General features: G+C 59.4%; 6 protein-coding genes across 6 annotated transcripts; all 6 read right to left on the bottom strand.

Annotated features, from left to right (window-relative positions):
- Window positions 1-2146: 2146 nt before the first annotated feature.
- On the bottom strand, window positions 2147-2782 carry LDBPK_210980 (hypoxanthine-guanine phosphoribosyltransferase; the record flags this gene model as incomplete). Its single annotated transcript, XM_003860567.1, has 1 exon — window positions 2147-2782. One exon carries the CDS (start codon window positions 2780-2782, stop codon window positions 2147-2149), a length of 636 nt encoding a protein of 211 aa, XP_003860615.1.
- An 868-nt stretch (window positions 2783-3650) lies between these two features.
- LDBPK_210970 (hypothetical protein, conserved) lies at window positions 3651-4610 on the bottom strand (the record flags this gene model as incomplete). Its single annotated transcript, XM_003860566.1, has 1 exon — window positions 3651-4610. The coding sequence occupies one exon, from the start codon at window positions 4608-4610 to the stop codon at window positions 3651-3653; it is 960 nt and encodes a 319-aa protein (XP_003860614.1).
- Window positions 4611-7279: 2669 nt separating this feature from the next.
- Window positions 7280-8677, bottom strand: LDBPK_210960 (methionine aminopeptidase 2, putative; the record flags this gene model as incomplete). The annotated part of the gene is made up of 1 exon (XM_003860565.1): window positions 7280-8677. One exon carries the CDS (start codon window positions 8675-8677, stop codon window positions 7280-7282), a length of 1398 nt encoding a protein of 465 aa, XP_003860613.1.
- Window positions 8678-11440: 2763 nt separating this feature from the next.
- LDBPK_210950 (hypothetical protein, conserved) lies at window positions 11441-12412 on the bottom strand (the record flags this gene model as incomplete). The annotated part of the gene is made up of 1 exon (XM_003860564.1): window positions 11441-12412. The coding sequence occupies one exon, from the start codon at window positions 12410-12412 to the stop codon at window positions 11441-11443; it is 972 nt and encodes a 323-aa protein (XP_003860612.1).
- Window positions 12413-14194: 1782 nt separating this feature from the next.
- Window positions 14195-15349, bottom strand: LDBPK_210940 (hypothetical protein, conserved; the record flags this gene model as incomplete). The annotated part of the gene is made up of 1 exon (XM_003860563.1): window positions 14195-15349. The coding sequence occupies one exon, from the start codon at window positions 15347-15349 to the stop codon at window positions 14195-14197; it is 1155 nt and encodes a 384-aa protein (XP_003860611.1).
- Window positions 15350-16392: 1043 nt separating this feature from the next.
- On the bottom strand, window positions 16393-17037 carry LDBPK_210930 (hypothetical protein, conserved; the record flags this gene model as incomplete). Its single annotated transcript, XM_003860562.1, has 1 exon — window positions 16393-17037. The coding sequence occupies one exon, from the start codon at window positions 17035-17037 to the stop codon at window positions 16393-16395; it is 645 nt and encodes a 214-aa protein (XP_003860610.1).
- Between the last annotated feature and the right edge of the window lie 1338 nt (window positions 17038-18375).

The raw sequence follows: 18375 nt of genomic DNA, 5'->3' as shown, positions 1-18375 counted from the left end.
TGATGTAGTTATCTATCGCTCCGTTGCGTGCGCGTGTGCTGTGCAGCAGTTTCAGCCGTACAGAGCGTGAGCGGTGCGGTGCGGTGCGGTGCGCGCGCGGTGGTTGCCTGCGAGTGTGGTGAACGCAGAGTGAGCAAGACTCCTTTATTTCTCTTATGCGTCTTTCCCTTGGAGCGGGGGAGGGGAGGGGGCCTCTTCCTGATGGGCGGATCGGTGCCCGAGAATGTGTGCAGGTGTTCATGCGTGTTGATTAGTGTGTGTGTGCCGGCCGTGTATAAAAAAAGCACAAGCGCCCAAGTCGCTCATGAAGCAGCGCCGTGCCATGAGGAGAAAAGAGGAGGAGAAAGTAGGGAGAGGCCACTTCACCACCCTTCAGCATGTGTGCCTCGTGCGGTTCGAGGAACCGGGCGAGCTACAGAGAGAGGTAGAGCGGGAGGTCCTCTATCCTGCATCGAGGGGGTAGCACATTTTGGAACAGACGGCACGCCCGCACCCATCTGCAAGCGCCGTCCTGTCATGAGTCCATTCTGCAGGTTCTACAGTCCCTCCCATCGGCGCAACTCTCCGCTGTCTTCTCCCGTCGTTGGCTCTGCGTAAGGCAGTGCGTGACTGCCTGAGTGTTGTGCGCTCGTACCAGCGCCACCTTGTGCGTGCGTGCGTGTTCTCGGCACGAGAATATGTGCATAAACACAGGCAAGAAGGCGAGATCGCCAGCGAGGCAGGAACAGGAAAAGAGGGAAGGCAGCAGAGACACAGCAACCCGTGCTACACGTACATGCATGCATACGCTTGTGTGCACGTGTACACACACACAAGCAAAGAGGGGGAGTGAGGGACAGGAAGATCGTCGCCGGCGCTTGAAGGGAGAGTATCTCCTCTGGCCCCTCCCATCCACACCCCACCCCTTCCTCGTTTCCGCGGTGGAAAGGAGGGGGGGTCTATTCGCATGAGGCATGCCTCTACACGTGCGCGCATGCATGTAGGAACATGGCCAAGGATTGTCTGATATCAACATCTCTGTTATCGTGTTTAAGTTTTTAAAAGCGTCGTCTTCGGTGAGAGAATATAATGAGCACATGTGCGCGCATACACGTGTGCTTTCTTGTGTAGGGTTCGTTAGGCATGAAGCACCTCCTCCCGGTGTGTTGACCACCTACACGACATCACGCGTTCGCATCCGCAAAAAGAGTAGCCGCCGCCACCGTCACATCTGTGATGAGTGGCATCAGAGGCCCGTGGGCGCATCCTGTGTGGGTGGAGGGGAGGAAGGGGAGGCTCTCTTCACTCTTTTTTATATTCCGGTTATGCTCTGTTACTCACAAGGTCAACATCTCGAGCAGGAAGGAGAGGCGCCGGTGGAGCGGTGGGCAGGATGGGGAGTGGAGGGCGTTATATACCTATATATATATATATATATAGGTATATATATCGATAACGTGGGATCGAGTATTGCGAGAACAGAGGAGGGAGGGGGAGGGCAATACACCGGCAGGGACTTGCAAGGGACAAGAGGCAGTGGTGGCGGCGGGACAGCAAAGAACGCACGTATACAGGGGTGGCCGGGAGAACTATCACATGAAGGAGCAAAGCACGACGCAGCTCAGTCGAGCCGCAGATGCGACAGGATGAACAGGCGCACACACGCGCGTCATGGCCGCCGCATACGCGGTTCCCCCCACTCGTCGCCCCGCTTCAGCATCACCCTCACCCGAGTCTTTACGACACTGCGCCACATCTGCCCCTCCCCACAGCACCACCCCAGCCTTTCGCCTGCCTTGTGCTGACCCATGCAGAAGGTCTGCTAATGTGCTGCGTCGCGGCATCGTATACAGCCTCCCGCCCGCACCTGCACTCGCCCACTCGCAGGCTCGCTCGCCATCTATCCTCCTCTCTAATCCGTGGCAACACCGCTGAGGCCACGAAATGGGGTAAGAAGAAGTTAGAGAACGAAGAAAAGAAAAAGGCCGCGCGTGGTATGGTCGGCTCCACTTGTGTACGCAGCCGCAGTCGCTACGGCGGTCTCACCCCTTCCATCGCCCACGAGCACGCTTGTTGGCATGTCGGTGTGCGTTTCTGTGAGAGCGCGCATCGAGAAGGAGAGAGGCGGGCAGGTGTTCCCACCGACACGAGCCGTAGCTCGTCACCGCTACACCTTGCTCTCCGGCTTCTCGTAGTACTCCTTCTTGAGCACGCAGATATCGCGCAGCTCGCGATACGACTCGGCGTAGTCCATGCCGTAGCCAATCACAAACGCGTGCGGGATCGTGATGACGGGGTAGTCGACTAGCACCTCCACCTTTCGCCCCGACGGCTTGTCCAGCAGCACCACCGTCTTGAGCGAGGCCGGCTTCTTGGCGAGCATGAACCGCATCAGATACTGCAGCGTGATGGCGCTGTCGACGATGTCCTCGACAATCAGAATATGGCGATTCTCCACGGAGTCGCGCACGTCGAGGAGCATGCGCACCTGGCCCGACGTCTCCACGCCCGTGCCGTACGAGCTCGCGCAAATAAACTCCACCTTCACCGGGACACCCTCGTCGGCGAGAAAGCGGGCAAGGTCGGCCGTGAAGATGAAGCTGCCCTTGAGCACGCACAGCAGGTAGAGCGGGTTGTCGGTCGTCAACTTAAAACTTCTGTAGTCCTCTGCAATCTTCTTTGCGCACTTCGCCGTGGCGGCCCACACCTGCTCCTGTGTGACGAGGGTGTGGGCTGACATCGGATAGTTGCGCCGCCCCTCATCACCGACGGGGCCGGAGGGCGACTTGGCCGAGTTGCTCATGGGATAGTGAAGGTAAAGGAAAAGAGAGGTGGGGTCTGATGGATAATGGTTGCTTCCATACACATGAGAGTAAGCGAGGATTCACAGAGAGGGAAGAAGGGAGGGAGGAGGGATCGAGCAAGATCGTTGAGTCGCTGTGATGTGGACTTAAATGTATATTTATGGGTGCACGCACACGTGAATTCCGTTGTCCAGTTAGGAGGGGCGACGATGACGATGATGGATGAGGTGGCATTACGTGGACACACGTGCAGGAAGCAGTGATGTGCAGCCATGTAGATTCGGATGAAAAGAGGGCGTGGAGATGGTGAGAGCAGGACCGCGTCGAGTGCCTCCATACGGTGAGCTGTCTTCTGTTTGTGTGTGTGTGTGTGTGCATGGAGCAATGTCAGGAGAAGGGAAGCAAAAGCTACACACATCTGCACCGCAGCAGTGAGCACACGCGCCCAAGCATCCTGAAAAGTACGCGCGACGTAAAAAAACGAGAGTGGAGCGTCATACTGCAGATCGAGACGCCCCTCCATCCTCCCTCGGCCTTCGTCTCCGCCGGGGCGAGGGACGCTGGGCCCCAATCGATACAACTATCCTTTCCCGCACGCGTGCGTGCGCTTCGTGACCTCTCTTGCCTCCACTTGTTGTTCTTTCCTTCTCGCCCCGCGTGCTGCGGATCTGTAATGCGCGCACAGGCAGACGCACGCACATCGGCTGGAGAAGGGCCGCGGGGGGTAGAGCTAGAGGACCGCCCGTAACATCGACCACGGAGAAATAAGACGAGGCGGAGGCGTGTGAGAAATGTACAAAAAGAGCTCCTCACGTACTCGCGCATTATCGTCATGCACATCCCTCCCTCCTCCTCCTCTCGCATGCATCAAGAGTCACTATCACACGCTTGCTGCTGCTCCCGCTGTGTTGCCACGGCTTTCTGCAGCTCCATCTGGTTCCGAAGAAGGGCGACCTGCTGCTCTCGCAAGTTTTGCGCCTCGCGGCGCTCGCGCAGTTCACGCTCCCACGCCGTCTCAGTAAAACGCGCATTGCGTTTGTTGCTGCCAAAAACGTTCTCGTTGTAGCTGCCAGCGCCGGTGATGGAGGGGCTCATCTGCGCCCACTCCCGCCCATCCAGCGGCTCCAACTCCAGCTCACGCCGCTTCACATAGTGACGGCGCACCCACACCCAGAAGATAAGCGTCCATAGCGTGCAGATGGTGAAGATGATGCGCTTGTCGCGTGTCATCATATCCTGCTGATCACGCATCTTCGAAAGGGCCTCGCGGTTGATCTGCAGCGAGGCCTGCTGCATGCGTCCGTGCACCTGCGACAGCTGCATCGTCTTGTCGTGGTAGTCGAAGATCATTTTTCGAAAGTGCCTGTCCGCGTCGTAGTGGAAGCTCTCGTAGATAGCACGCAGTTGGCGAATCTGCTCGTCGCGGGTCCGCAGCGTTTCGACAAGCTCGCTGTCTGTCATGGCGCGGTAGGTGTCGATCGTCGGTCGGGCAAGGGGCGCATTGGCTTCAGCAGCATAGGCGGCGTTGCCGCTGCCACTGCTGCTGCCCTTTGTGCCGTGAAAGCCACTTGGGGAGCACGTCTCCTCCCAGAAGGACGATGATGACATCGAGGCGGACACAGGTGTGCCTGCGTGCTGGGCATCACCTCCACCGTTGTGGGGTTGCTGTTCCTGCGCCCCCGTGCCCTCCTGCTGATGATCGCGCTTCAGCCGCTCCTGCTCACTCTTGCGTCTCTCGTAGGCGCCGCCGTCGTCTCCGGTGAAGGCGGCGGACGAGAAGCCGCCAATAGACGTGGCAAGACGGCGGCGCGAGAGACGGAGCATCATCCGTCAGTTTTTCTTTCTCGTTGTTGCCCTCGCAGCCGTGCGCCAGCTTCGTTGTCGGTGTTTCAGAGACGGAGAAGCGGCGCTAAGAGATCGTATCCAGGGCCCGTACAAGCCGCTGCGAGTCGCACGCGTTGAGGGATGGACAGCAACAGCGGCACACGCGACTGGTGTGCGCGTGTGTTTGTGTGCGGGTACGCGCCATATCGAAGAGAAGCGGGTAGAGAAACGGGAATAGAAGTTGTGGACGCGGCAGCAGCGGCAGTCCATTTTCGGCTCTCGGAGACTGGCACAGGTGCGTGATCCTCCGGTCGCGAGCTACACGCACGTGCGTGTGTGGGTAACTGTTTTCCGGCTTGTAGTTGTTGTGGCGCTGGAAGCAGCGGAGATAGCGCCGCTGAGAAAGGGAGGAGGGCGGGCGCCGCGGCCTACACTGCTGAAGATGTGGCTCGCGTCCCCGCCCCATTTTTCCCTCCCCCTCTCCCTCTCGCCCTTCTCGCAAGCGCCGCGTTGGTCGGAGGGGAGGAGCAGGGGGCCAGCACTGGCCCACCACCACCGCCACCCTTGCCTCTTGATGAAGCATCAGTTGGAGCCTTTTAACCTTTACGAATGCGGTAGTAAGAAGCACTTGCTGCATCCCCAGCCAGTCCCTCTCTCTCTCCAGCGCTCTCCTGGCAGTCGCCCTCCCTGTCTGGGCCACACCCACACACACACGCACATGCACAGATGCTTGCTGCCTTAAAATCCCCCTCCTCCCGCTTCCAGCCTTCCCCCTCCTATCGCTCGAACTGTGCAGCACACCACCGAGGGGAGGGAGGAAGCTAGCAACAACAACCAACGCACGGGGATGTTGCGGCAGCAAACCAGGCAGGGCCCCGCAACGAACAACGATGCGGGGCGACAGAGAAGGAGGGATAGCAACGAGGACGACGTGGGTGAACACAGAAACACAGAAGACATCGGCATCGGTCGCCAGCATAGGTGGTGGGAAGAGAACATGAAAACGTTTTCATTTCCGAAAGAGGGCAAACGTGGCATGAGCTGCCGACCCGCGTGCGGGCACAGCGTGGTGGATCCGAGACACATCCAATGCTAAGGTAAAATCAAGCATCGTTTTCGGACCCGACGGAGGACGACTGACTTCATGGCGCACAATCGGTGAGGGGGCGGAAGGAAAGCAGAGCCGTGCAGCGACATTAGAGAAGGCCACCGAAGGGAAGGCGACACTCTTCGATCGTTCGCCAGTGCCGCCATTACGACTCCCGAACTCACCCACACGAAAAAAAGATGCGCAAGAAAGCAACAGAACGATCGTCCAACGGAAGCTCGACAGCAAGCATACACACACGCACACGCAACGGACATGACGTACTCTCTGGGCGTCTGCACCAGGAAATACGGGTGAGGGCTACGCTGAACGTTCCACGTGGTGGTGGCAACGGAGGGGGCAGCCCAATGGCGAACAAGAAAAGTGGCCGAGAGTAGGACGGAGCAGAGGTGATAGCATGCCATGTGTTGCCTCTCAATGCAGTGGGCTCATCAACGCGGCATCTCACCCCTCCCGCCCCTCACCCTCAGGCAGTGTACCGATGCGGCGTGTCCGCTACCAAATGAGTCCGCCTTTTCCACCCGCTCCTACCGACCACAGTTTCGCTTGCGAAATCATTCTCTTCGTAAAGGTGAGTTCAACTTCAGTGCCGCACAACGTGACGTCCAACCGCCCCTCCACTGCCACCCCCTCTCCCTCCGACCCCTGTCACAGACCCAACCTCGCGTGGGCCGATGGCAGCCGTAGACACACACGCGCCACAGCAACGCGCCGACCCAGCCATCGGAGAGCACGGCCCCCGCCCCCGCCCACGCCCACAGCCCATGCTTCGCGGGGCGCCGCGCAGCCGCGCCCACCATGCCGGCCGCCACCGGACGCATCCCCCTCGCGGTGGCGCTCGGGCACCCCACCCACACCAGTGGGCGGTGTGAGGGCCGGGCCGGGTGGGGGACGCTCGGGTCACGATGACGCTCTGCCCATCATGTGGATGGATACAGATCTGCCTCGCTGTCGCGGGCCACTCCGATGCAACGTCATCCAGGACGCCACCGCCGGCACCAGCAGCGACACATCGCTCTGAGCCCTCCCCCCTGCGGCGTAGGCGCCTCAACCCGTCACCACCAGAAGCGGCTCGGCACTTGGCAGGGGGTGGGGGAGGGGGCTGCTTGGCTTTTCCCACGGAGAGAAAGTGGGTGCACTGGTCCCTGAGGTGCCACGCGCTGAGAGGGGTGTGTGTGCCACGCCCGGCTTCAGATGTCATCACCGGGGGATGGAGGATGGATTTCGAATAGTCAGGAAGAGCCCTCATAGATCACCAGCATCATCGGCATCCATACCGTGGGAAAGCGGCAATGTGAGGCAAAAACAGAGAGCACGGTATCCGCCACGTGATGGAGGGGGTCACTAGCGATCAGGAGAAACGAAAAGGCAGCGGGATCAGAGACAAGGCGAAGGCGTACATGTGACGGAGAGAGAGGGCTCAGACGCACACACGCCGCCTCCTCACAACCGGGATCTGCGCTCGTATCGTCTTCGATCCCTCCCCCCCCCCCATACATGCAGCTCCTTCTTCGCTCTCTGTGAGCCCCCTGTGCGCCCTTCCCTTCGCCACAGCGCCCCACGCCTAGTAGTCGCTTCCCTTGGAAAGAATCTCCTTCGCGGTTGGGCCGAGGTAGATCGTGTGTTCATATTGAGCTGTATAGCTGCCCTTGACGTCCACCAGCGGCGGGTACTTGTTCACGGCGCCCTCATCGACCAGGCGGTTCAGGTTCATGAGGTGACGATCGAAGCCGTCGCGGTCGAGCCATTTGCGGCAGAACGCTAACGTGCTGTACGACTTGTGGATGTGCTTCAGCAGCTGCTGCGCCTTCTCCGAGCGCAACTGCATCACCTCTGCGCCGGGCCGCATCATGTAGTGGGAGCACTCCAAATCCTCGTTCACGAAGCCGCGTCCAGTGGAGCCGAAGGTCTCGATGGCAAACACCTCCCCCTCCTCCATCTTCGTCTGCTCGCCGCCTTTCACGATGGGCACACTCTTGCCGCTATGGATGATGTAGGGGGCAATGTTGTGGCCGGACAAGTTGCGGATGCTCTTTACCTGGTGCACCTTGCCGTTGATCTCCACCTCGTGCGACTCCATCACTTCCTCGATGGCGGCGCCGATGTCGCCGAGACGGACGTCAATGCCCGCCTGCTTGATGCCCTCGTACGTCGCCTCTTTCACGGCCTGCAGCAGCGGGTCGAACATCGGATTGAAGGCGACCGTCCAGGCGCAGTCGATGATGCGGCCATTGATGTGGGTGCCGAAGTCGACCTTCATGACATCATCGTACGCCAAAACGACCTTTTCGTCACCGGTGTTGGGTGTGTAGTGCGCTGCGACATGGTTCAGCGAGCATCCTGTCGGGAAAGCCTGTCCCCGAAGGATGCCGTCCTTGCCAATCAGCTCATTCAGCTTCTTCTCGATGCGATCGGTCATGAGCATCAGTGATAGGCCTGGCTTGATCCAGCTCTGTGCCCAGGTGCGGACCTGGCGGTGCACCTCGGCCGCCTCGCGCATCTCCTGCACCTGCTGCTCACTCGCGCGGGCCAACGCCCGCTTTTCCTCACTGCTGCGTCGGAAGTTGTTCATCTCACCAGGGTGGTCGACGATCTCGCCGGCCGGAAACTGACCAGGAGCAAACTGCTTCGACACTAGCACCGTCGGCTCCGGCCACGTCTGCCGCGGATAGCCATCCGCCGTCTTCGGGTAGGGATTCTCCGGGTGATCGGCCGAGCTCGGCACCACTGGCTCGTCCGCGGCGAGGCTCCTACTGGCCGGTGCAGTACCATTCCCGTTGCTGCTGCGCTTACCCTGATGGTTATTACTGTGGTTTTTGGCCGCGTCCGCCTTGGACGCGTTCACGGCTGCCGCCAGCATCGCGTCAAAGTCGTCGCCGTCCTGGCTGCTGCCTTTGCCCTTCTTGTTGCCGCCCTGCTGCTTGGGCTGCTGCTTGTTTTTCGCAGACATCTTTGGTGGCATGATGGTGAGGATGGCAACGCACCTGCCTCTGCCTTGCTTAGCTTAATCGCGTTAACCGTTCTGCCGTCTTAGCTTCCGGCGCCTCTGCTGCGATCGCTCCTCGCTGCGTGTGTGTGTGTGTGTGTGTGTGTGCGTGCGTGCGTGGCGCGAGAGCGGGTGGGGCGGAGGGAGGGGGCGCTTGCCGGATGTTGCTGCTTTTTCTGCTGTGTCCTACGGCTACACGCGTCTGTGTGGGTGCGTGTGGGTGTGTGTGTGAGAGTCTGCTTAAGGACGGCGCTACTTAAGGCGAACAGATATAGATAGCTTCGCTGAGGCACGTGTGAGTGTGTATACGACGGCGAGATGTAGGATGGGGGGGGGGGGCACGGCACGGCTGGGGGCAGTCGATGAGAGAAGCTGTCGTGCTGGCGGATGGTGCGCGCCCGTCTTGCGTGAGCCTATGTTCTCTTCTTCTGCGTCCGACTAAAACGGTGCGAGAGATGCAGGCGAAAGGGGGGGGGGGCGGCGGCAAAGGCCAAAGAGGAAGAGAGAAACAAGGAAGAGACGCAGAGGCAGGATATCGTGTGGGGAAGATGAGTGATTGAAGCATGAGGAAGCCCACCAGTGCCGTCCCGCAAAGTGTGGGAAGCATGTAGATGCGCGTGTATGCCCGTGTGCACCTACAAGTTGGCATTGAGGACGCGGATGATCACATGGCGGCATACGGGTGTGCAACTGAAGGCGTGTTGGATCTGGGCGGTATAGCCCCTCAAGCCCGGCGCAGCGAGCTAAGCAAGACCAAGAGCACTCGTGCACACCATTCGAAGGCAAAATGAAAGTAAAAGTGCGAGAGAGCTGCGTGTGTGTGTGTGTGTGTGCGCGCGCGCGCGTGAGGGAGAGAAGGCCACACTGTCGGCTTCAACCACCGGGAACGCAAGCCGAACAAAGAAAAAAGGTAGCCAATAGTGGCGATAGAGGGAGAGAGGAGCGACGTCAAGTTGCTGGTACAGCAAGAGACAGAAAGCGAGTCGGTGTGTGTTTTGGGGGGGAGGGGCATCAGGAGCAGCAGCGAAAACCAACGGCAGTCGTCGTGGCATACAAAACGCAAGCCCATTCGGTGTGCTGGCGGCGGCTCTCTTCTCTTTTCTCCTTCGTCCAGCATCATCCACCTCATCTTCGCTCGCTCGCTCGCCCTCTCTCTCGTGACACTTCATCAGCCCTCTTCCGCATGTTCGTTGAGAGAAACATGCACGAACGCACGGAGGCGTGCCCACCCCTACAATGGATGGAAGGGCGCACAACTGTGGGTGGGTGGACGGCTCTGTCTGAACGCAGCACCGCCACCCCAGTGAATCACGGGAGAGATGGGGCCAAAGCGAGGGAGAGCGTGAGCGCGTGCGGCGGAGGAGCAGGTGGTGGTGGTGGAAGCGCACAAACAAAAAAAATGGCGCATGAAACATCGACAGTCCTTTCTGTTCGTTGCCGCTTCTTTCTCCGCCCGCTCTATCGAGGGAGGCGGAAGGGAAAAGGTATGCGTTGCAGCAATCGCCAAGACCGAGAACGCGGGAGAGAGAGAGGAGGGGAAGATCGAGCGGTACACCGGAGCGAGTGGCACACAGACAGAGACACGCACAAGCAGACAACCGCGCGCACTCAGATGGTGAATACGCGAATGAGCGACGCCACAAGCACCGCCTCCGCTCCGCTTACCTCTTCCTCCTCCACATCATTAGAAAGCTTATCTGAGCCAGATGCGTGTGCGGGCATGTCTCTCTGTGGTGTGCATGGCAGCTCTTGTCTCATCGACTACACAACAGCATGCACGGCACGATCGAGAGCGAGCCAAACACACACGCATTGGCACACGTGCACACAAGACCTCTGCAGGGGAAAGACAGACACATGAGGCTGGGCATGAGCTACATGCCGATATGTGCGCTGCAAGACAGAAAACAAAGAGGGGAAAACGTGTTGGGTCGCCGAATACTGTCGCGACGAGGCCCCCAGCCCGGAGCGCCAGAGAAACAGCCTTTCAAAGAGAGCGAGGGGGGGCGATGCGGCACGTCGTGATGGCCACCGATGATGCATGCGTCACACAGGAGTGGGGCCGAAAAGGAAAGAGCGGTAGAGCGGCAAAATGTCGCTGCCGTAGCGTGGAAAGAGAGAGAGAGAAAAGGGAGAGAGGGATCGCCTTGCGCGCATGCTGGCGCTTGACGACGGCGTGCCATTCGGCGACACGGACCACACACACGCACAGAGATATAGAGGCGAGGGGAGGGGGGCTTAACGCAGAAGCAAAGACACATACCTGCAGGGAGACAGAGAGAGAGGTACGAGTGAGAGTGAGACGTGGAGGGAGGGAGGGAGGGACCTCCACTCTCTCTCCCACTCTCACCGAGCTTGATAGGTGGACGTGTATCGTGTGGTGCTGCAGCCGAAGGGAGCGAGGAGCGTTGATGCGTCGCTCATGAATGTCGGCGGGGCAATACTCGCACCCCTCCCGCCATCGCAGGATGCGACAGGCACGCACGCGCACACACACACACAACGCACCTCCCTGCTGCTTTTCGATTTTTGTTGTTGGGAGGAGGGGGGCCGGTGCTGTTGAGAGCACGAGTCATGTCAGAATTCAACGAACAAAGAGAAGCGCGCAGAGAGGGAGGACGGGACGGAGAGAAGGGAGGTCGATGAATGGTTGCGCTCGTGCTCTCTTATACGCATGTGCAAGGACATGCGTCGCAGTGCCCCCTTTCTCCTTGCACCGGCTGGTGGACGTGACACAGTTCATCTCGTGAGCTTCTCGTAGGTGGACTCACCCGTCGCGAGCGACGTACCGTGCACCTCGATGTGCTCCACCTTCGGCAGCTGATAAAAGTGCTTTGGCTCGATGCTCTTCACGTACACTTTCTGCAGAACACTGAGCTTCCCGGCGATCATCGTCACCATCGCCACGACCGTGTTTCTCGTCGGCAGTGCATGCTCCTCAGCCTCACCATCCGCCGTCAGCAACTGCGCGCCCCCACCGTGCGGAGACGGAGAAGCCTCGCTGTCTGTGTTGAGCGCCACGCTGGCCGCCGTGTCCTTGCCCTCCACCAGCGGAGGCAACCGCAGCATCCAGACCGGCCACGAAGAGAGAGCTGCAAAGTTGCACACGCACGGCTGCACCTCCTCGAACAGAAGTTCGATTGCCTCCATCTTCTTCTTTGACGCAGCAGTGCGGGACGCCTTGTCGGGCAGCACCTCGCTGAAAAATCTATCCTTGCTGATCACGACAGCCTTGCACCCGTACGCAAGCTTCCGCTCAATCATGTTGAGCTCGCAAGTATCTTCCAGCTCACCACGAGCGCGGCGACGAGCCACGTGCTCGGGGTTGATTTTGATCCAGTACGCGTGCAGCGGATCCGAGGTCTTGAAGCTGCAGTCGGACTGGTGGGCGCCGCTCTCAACGGGCTCACCCGTCTTCGAGTCAATCAAGTTCGCCCGATAGACAACAATGTTCTCATTCTTTGAGCGCTCAATGTACATGCAAATGTCGTGATGGTCGGCATTGAAGCGATCACGCGCAACGAGGTGGCGCCGGATCGTGCGGTTCAGCCGCTGCACATACGCGCGGGGGCCCAGCTGTGCGCCAACATCCGCGCCAGGGTTGACGCCACTCGCAACCTGCACAGACGGGGTGTTTGTCTGTCCCTTCATGGACAGGCCGCACGGCTCCCACACAAAGTTGTGGAAGAGCAGTGCTGCGCAAGACGTCATGCTATGTCTGTGCGTGTGTGCGTGTGTACGCAAGCGAGGGAAAACAGGAAGGCAAGAGAGGAGGCGGGGAGGAAGACGCACGAGGATCAGAGGCACGCAAAGGCCGAAGCGAGCGAAGGAATGGGGGAGGGGGAGGGGCAGGCGGAAGCGAACAAGGCATCCAGAAAGGGACAGAGAGAAAGACAGAGCAGCAGAAGGCGGGAGGCGGGAGGCGAGATGCGGGGGGAGGGGAAACTGTAAGTGTGTGTGTGTGTGTGTGTGTGGCTGTTCTGAACGATGATATCTCTGTTAGCCGTGACGAGTTCGCTTCGCTCTTTGCTTTACCTGTGGTTCCGCGGGACAGCCTCTATCGTCTTCGCATCCCTTGCCGTTGGCCTTTCCGGCGTGGTTCCAGTCGGTGCGTAATGGGCCGAAACGGAGGAGATGCGCAGGCGCACGAAAACGAGACGAAGATGCGCTCCACAGAGAGAGGAGAGGCACACACGCACAGGAGGCGAAGACTGAAGGCGCTGTCGGTGCTGTGGTGTGTATGTATGCATGTGTGTGTGTGTGTGTGGAGGGGAAGGGAGGGGATGGGTGGGGGGATAGGGAGATCAGTCAAAAGACGGTGTGCGTAGGGGTTCAAGAGATGAGCGTGACAGGTTGAACGCAAGAGACGGAGCACATGCAAAGGAGGAGGAGGAGGACAGCCATCACCGCCGCGCGACGAGTTTGTCAGAGAGGGAGAGAGAAAGGTTTGTGCCTTGCTGTCGATGTCTGCATGTCATACTGCACCGGCGGCGCCGAATCGCAGCTCCACGTGGCTGCTGGGACGCACACTCATTGCACACCTCAGCAAAGAGAGAGAGACGCAGCTTAAGGAGGGACCGCTGTTGATGTGTTGCATGTGTACGCGCGCTTAGGTTTCGTAGCTGGGCTCGCTTTCACGAAAGCGTCTAGACAGTGCGTAGGGTGTATGAGCTCAGCGGGCCAACCATAGGATGCAGCTGAGGAATGGGGAGCCTGTGGTCATTGATGTGAATGGGACAGTTTCGCCGAGAGGATCCTGGCGAGCCCACAAAGACAAGCACACACGTCAACGATCTAAACAGCAACGCAAAACTAAAAAGCAGAAGGTTTGCGAAGCAGCAGAGGTGCTCGTAGTCAAGGGAGGGCGATCGAAGCAGCGGGCTGTCACAGCTGGCAGCCTCTTCATGCGTGTCGCTGCGTGTTCGCCTGTGGCGTGTGCGTCCATCCGTGTGTGTGTGTGTGTGTGTGGGGGGGGGGAGAAGGAGGGAGAGCGCAGCCTCAGCACGGGACAAGACAGAGCGAGAGTGAGAAGCCGCCGTACACGGCCCTCTCCGCCGCCGCATCAGCGCCGCCAAGCCCTCTGTGATGCGCAGAGCGTACATAAAAGAAAGAAAAGAGAAACAACATATAAACTATACTCATCGCAGCAAGACATGCAGCAGAGAGCGAGAGATGGAAGCAAGCAAGCAAGCAGGTGGCGAGTGGCGAGTGGGGGGAGAGGGGGGCCGCAACGATGATCGATGCGATGCGCGTGATAGAAGAGAGCGCACACTCGCCGGAAAAATAGCAAAGCGCAGGATCTTATCAGACGAGGGAGAAAGAGCGAGCGCGGGGATGGACTGGCGGCAACAATACATGTCGTGCTCAAGCACACAGGCGCCTAGTGACGCACGGAGCAACAGAAGAAATGAAGAGGCGGTCGCCCCTCCAGCCGACGCCGATCCTTCCGCTTCTCTGTGCTTCACCTCAGTTCACTGCCTCTCCCCTCTTTCTCTAGCAAGTCTTCTTCTCGTAGGTCTCTTTGCCGGTTGCCAGGGACACGCCAAACACCTCGATGTACTCCACCTTGGGCAGGTTGTAAAACCGCTTCGGCTCAATGCTCTTCACGTACACCTTCTCTAGCACGCTGAGCTCGCCGTCGATGCGGGTAATAATGGCGACAACGGTGTCCTCGTCCGACAGAACGCCGGAAGTCGCTGTCGCCTCGGCCGGCTCCGTGTGGTTGCCGTATGTGATGTTCGTCGTGTCCACCATTGGTGGCTCCGCCTCTGTCGTGTTGGCGGCACGAGCTTGGTCGGTTGAGGTCGAAGTCTGCGCTGCCGACGTGGCAGACGCCGGCGACTCTATCGCAGCAACACTACTACGCCGGCTGGAGCCAACCTTAGCCACCGGTGGCAGGTACACGATAAGACCGGGCCAGGTGGGAAGAGCCACGAAGTGCGAGATGTACGGGTGGAACGGTGCCCACCACGTCTTGAGTGCCGCGTCGAGCGACTCCGCCGTGAGCGCATTCGCCGACGGAGGCGCCGCAGTCGCGCCACCTGCTGCTGAGACACCCTTCGCGCCTTGATGCTCGCCATACGCCGTGGCCTGATTCTCGGCAGGGATGCCAACGCTATCATCTGCCTTCCACTCCTCCTGGAGAGCTGCGAACGCCTCTGGTGTGTGTTTGCTCCAGTACCGCAGAACGCTCTCCGTATTCACCGGCGTCGCTGAGCAGCCGTACGCCAGCGTCCGCTCAAGAATGCTGAGTTCGTCGCAGTCGTACTCGATCCCCTTGCGGCGACGCTCCTCCAGATAGGATGGCTCGAGGCTCACAAAGTACGCGTGCAAAGGGTGGTCGCGGTACGGCACGCACTGCCGCCCGATGCCAGATCCCACCCTCTTCTGTGTGGCTGCATCGACAAGGTTTGCTGTGTACGCCACCACGTTGGCGTTCTTTGACCGTTCAATGTACGCACACGTGTCGTGGTGATCATGGTTGAACCGGTTGCGCTGCCGCAGACGACTGCGCATGAGCTGGTTGAACGCAAGCGGTGTCTGATACTGGCTGCTGACGCCTGGCACGGAGAAGTCACGTGTGACGGAGAAGAAGAGCTCGCTGTCCTCCTTCACCGTCTTGCCGCTTGCGACGAGCGGAATGGACATGTGGAAGAGAGGTGGTGACGTATGTGGAGATGCCTCTCTAGAGATATGTGTGTGTGTGTGTGAGTGCGTGTGTGCGTTGTTCCTTCCGTGATGTCGGTGTGCAGGCTTGCCTTGGTTGGACAGGAGGGGGGACACAGAGATGGGCGAGTTGATGTATTCCAGTGCTCCTGATCAGTTCCGATGTGTGCGTGTACGCGTGTGTGTGCGTGTTTAGCGAAATGATTCGATGCAGCGAGGCGGAGGGCAGGGCACCGATGGCAATAGAGGGAGAGCAGGAGAGAAGGTGCATCAGCATCGCGTCGCGTGGAAGGCTGCCCGTTCGTCTTCACAGAAAAGGTTGCGGCGGAAATCGGCAAGTTCGGAGTGCAGCGAATACTACGCAATGTACAGAGGTACACACGCCCGCTTGCACGCCCACCGGTTCATTCATCGACTGTACTCTTGCCCACTGCTCCTCACCGTCGCTGCTGCGTTAGCCACCGATCCGTCCAGAGGCATGGCTGGGCGAGTGAAACTGGCGGCAAAAGACCAAGGAATCTTTGCCTTGGCCAGGCGACGGTGTTGGTGGTGGTGGGGGGGGGGGAGGGGTGAGGCAGCAGTGCCGAGTAAAGAGGCTGGAAGAGGTGGGACAGAGGAGTTCACTAAAGAGCCGCCACGATCAGCATCGCACACACACACACACACCTGCGTGCCTCGATAACGGCGCGTGCCTCTGACTGCACGCGGGAAAGTAGGTGCACGTACCTGTGTTTGTGCTTTCGTCTGCATCTTTGACTGCGGCTTGGCAACGTGCTTGACGAGCGGGTGCACCGGTGCTTGTCAGCGAGCGTGTGCCGGTGCGTCTTCGAAAGAGGCAGAGGGCGATGCAGTCGTGGAAGGGAGGGAGGGAGGGGGGAAGGGCATGCGAGCGAGCAAGGCACAAACAACACAGAACACATGCACTAGCGTCGCTGCCTACGCGGTCCCTCGTTGTGCGCACCCCGACACGTATACGTACACAGTGAAACAGTCCATTACCTGCCATGCCTCCTGTATCGCGTAGCTCACTTGTTGTACGGCAGGCGCGGTCGCTTGCCGTAGCCCTCCGTCTTGACATAGCGAGCACCGAAAGAGAACTCCTTCGGTCGCCGCCCGTACGCGTGCCCGTTCTGCTGCTTCTCACGCACGAGCTTCTCCTGTGCGTAGTAGTGCCGCCAGTCGTGGGGGCGATGTTGAAACGGCTTGGTGTGGTTGTCCGATACGTTCTGAATAAACCAGTCGTTGAACTCGGAGCCGGCTTGGCTAATGGCACGGCGCAAGTGGCCAACCTTGGAGAGGCACGCGTCCAGCAGAAGACTCTCGCGCTCGCAGGTGCTGCCGCCCTTCGCCATGCACATCCGCAGCTGCGTGGTCTCCGCCTCGCAGAGGCGGAGCTGGTCGTCACCGCTCAGTCCTAGCAGCTTTGCCTGCGTGAACACGGGCGAACCGCCGAGCGAGGGGGCCGAGTCGATCTGGCCTCGCTCAGAGCGGCGCACACCGAGGTTGTCGAAGGCGGTGCCGCGCCCGAAGTTTACCAAGTTTGTCGGATTCAGGTAGTCGTAGGAGTTGACGGGCCTCAGGCCGTATTGGTTGACGCCGCTGTCGTTCGTACGGCTCTTGAGCAAGATGGGCGTGTACTTGCACGCGTGAAAGATATCGGACGACTTCATCTGCTACGTCGTCGTGCAGAGCAAGAGAAAGAGAGCAGGAGGAGGGAGGGCGCAACGTTGCTGCTGCTGCTGTTGTTTGGGGGAAGGGGGGGGGGGCAAGTCGCTGCTGGCTATGAGAGGAGACAGAAGCGGGAAGGAGGTGGGCAGCTACGCTTTTCAAGCAAACCTATTATGCGCTGCCAACCGTCTCACTGCTGAATGCTGCTTCGCTTCGCTACGCTTGCGCGTAAACAGCTGCCGCGGCCGCGCGCGCGTTTTTTTTCCACCTTACCTACTCGCCGTGCACAGGCAGCGGTGAGTCAGCGATGGGGCCGCGGTAAGGGACGAGAAAACAGAGGAGCAAGGAGAAGCCTGGACAAGGCAAGCAGCCCGCCGCAACCTGCAGCGGGGGAGCACATATGCGCACAGATGCACGCGCACGCCCACGTTGTGAGAGACAGAGAGAGCGGCGCCAGAAAAGAGGACCAGAAAGTGAGCAGGGAAGAGGGAGGAGGTGACCTTGGCGGGAGCGTGAAGAGCGAGTAAGGAAGCCTAGACGTCGAAGTAAGCGGCACAGTTCTCATCGCGAGATCCATCACATCAAAGGTGGACGACTAAAAGGCGGGTGCGCGCGTCCACTGTTGACGGAGCTGTGCGTACGCATGCTCCGTGCTTGCTTGACGGAGCAGACAAGCCAGGGCATCAACGCGATGGAGTCGAGAAGTCAGAGAGACTTACCAGCACTCTCCCCAGGCATTTGCCCTTGTGCTTCGCCCACTTCATCGTGGTAAAGGCGGCGCCGATGGCAACGCGAAACGTACTTTGATGGTCCTTCTCAGGAAGCATTCGTTGCTCAAGATGATGAGGCGGCTTTGGGCGCAAACATGCACACACACACACACACACAGAACGCGCGCATGTGTTCGGTGTGAGAAGGGTGGTGTGGCAGTCCGTGTGGTAACTGCCACCACCACCCAGGCGCGCACACCAAAGCAGAGCACGCATCCATGCACACGTGGACTCATGTGCACATTAGCACAACAAAAAGAATGAAAGCCCAGAAACACATTCTCTCACAGTCGACGGATCCGCACAGAGACAGAGTCACAGAGAGATGCGATACAAGTAGTCGTCGTCATACGCCAGTAAAGTGGCGAAGGGCGGTCGTGGGGAGAGAGGAAGAGAGGCGGCAAGTTGAGTGCGACACTCTCAAAACTCAAACACACACAGGCGCCGACACCTGCAGAGAATCACACGTGCGTAGACGGCGGAACAGAGATGCAGCTTGAACGGCAGGGGGGACGCAACATACTCATCGTCGGAGCAATCATAAAAATGAGCAGAGAGCGCAGCCTACGG

Source organism: Leishmania donovani, chromosome 21 (assembly GCF_000227135.1).
Source record: "Leishmania donovani BPK282A1 complete genome, chromosome 21".
In the NCBI taxonomy this organism is placed as follows: Eukaryota; Euglenozoa; class Kinetoplastea; order Trypanosomatida; family Trypanosomatidae; genus Leishmania; species Leishmania donovani.
This window is presented reverse-complemented; position numbering and strand designations above follow the sequence as displayed.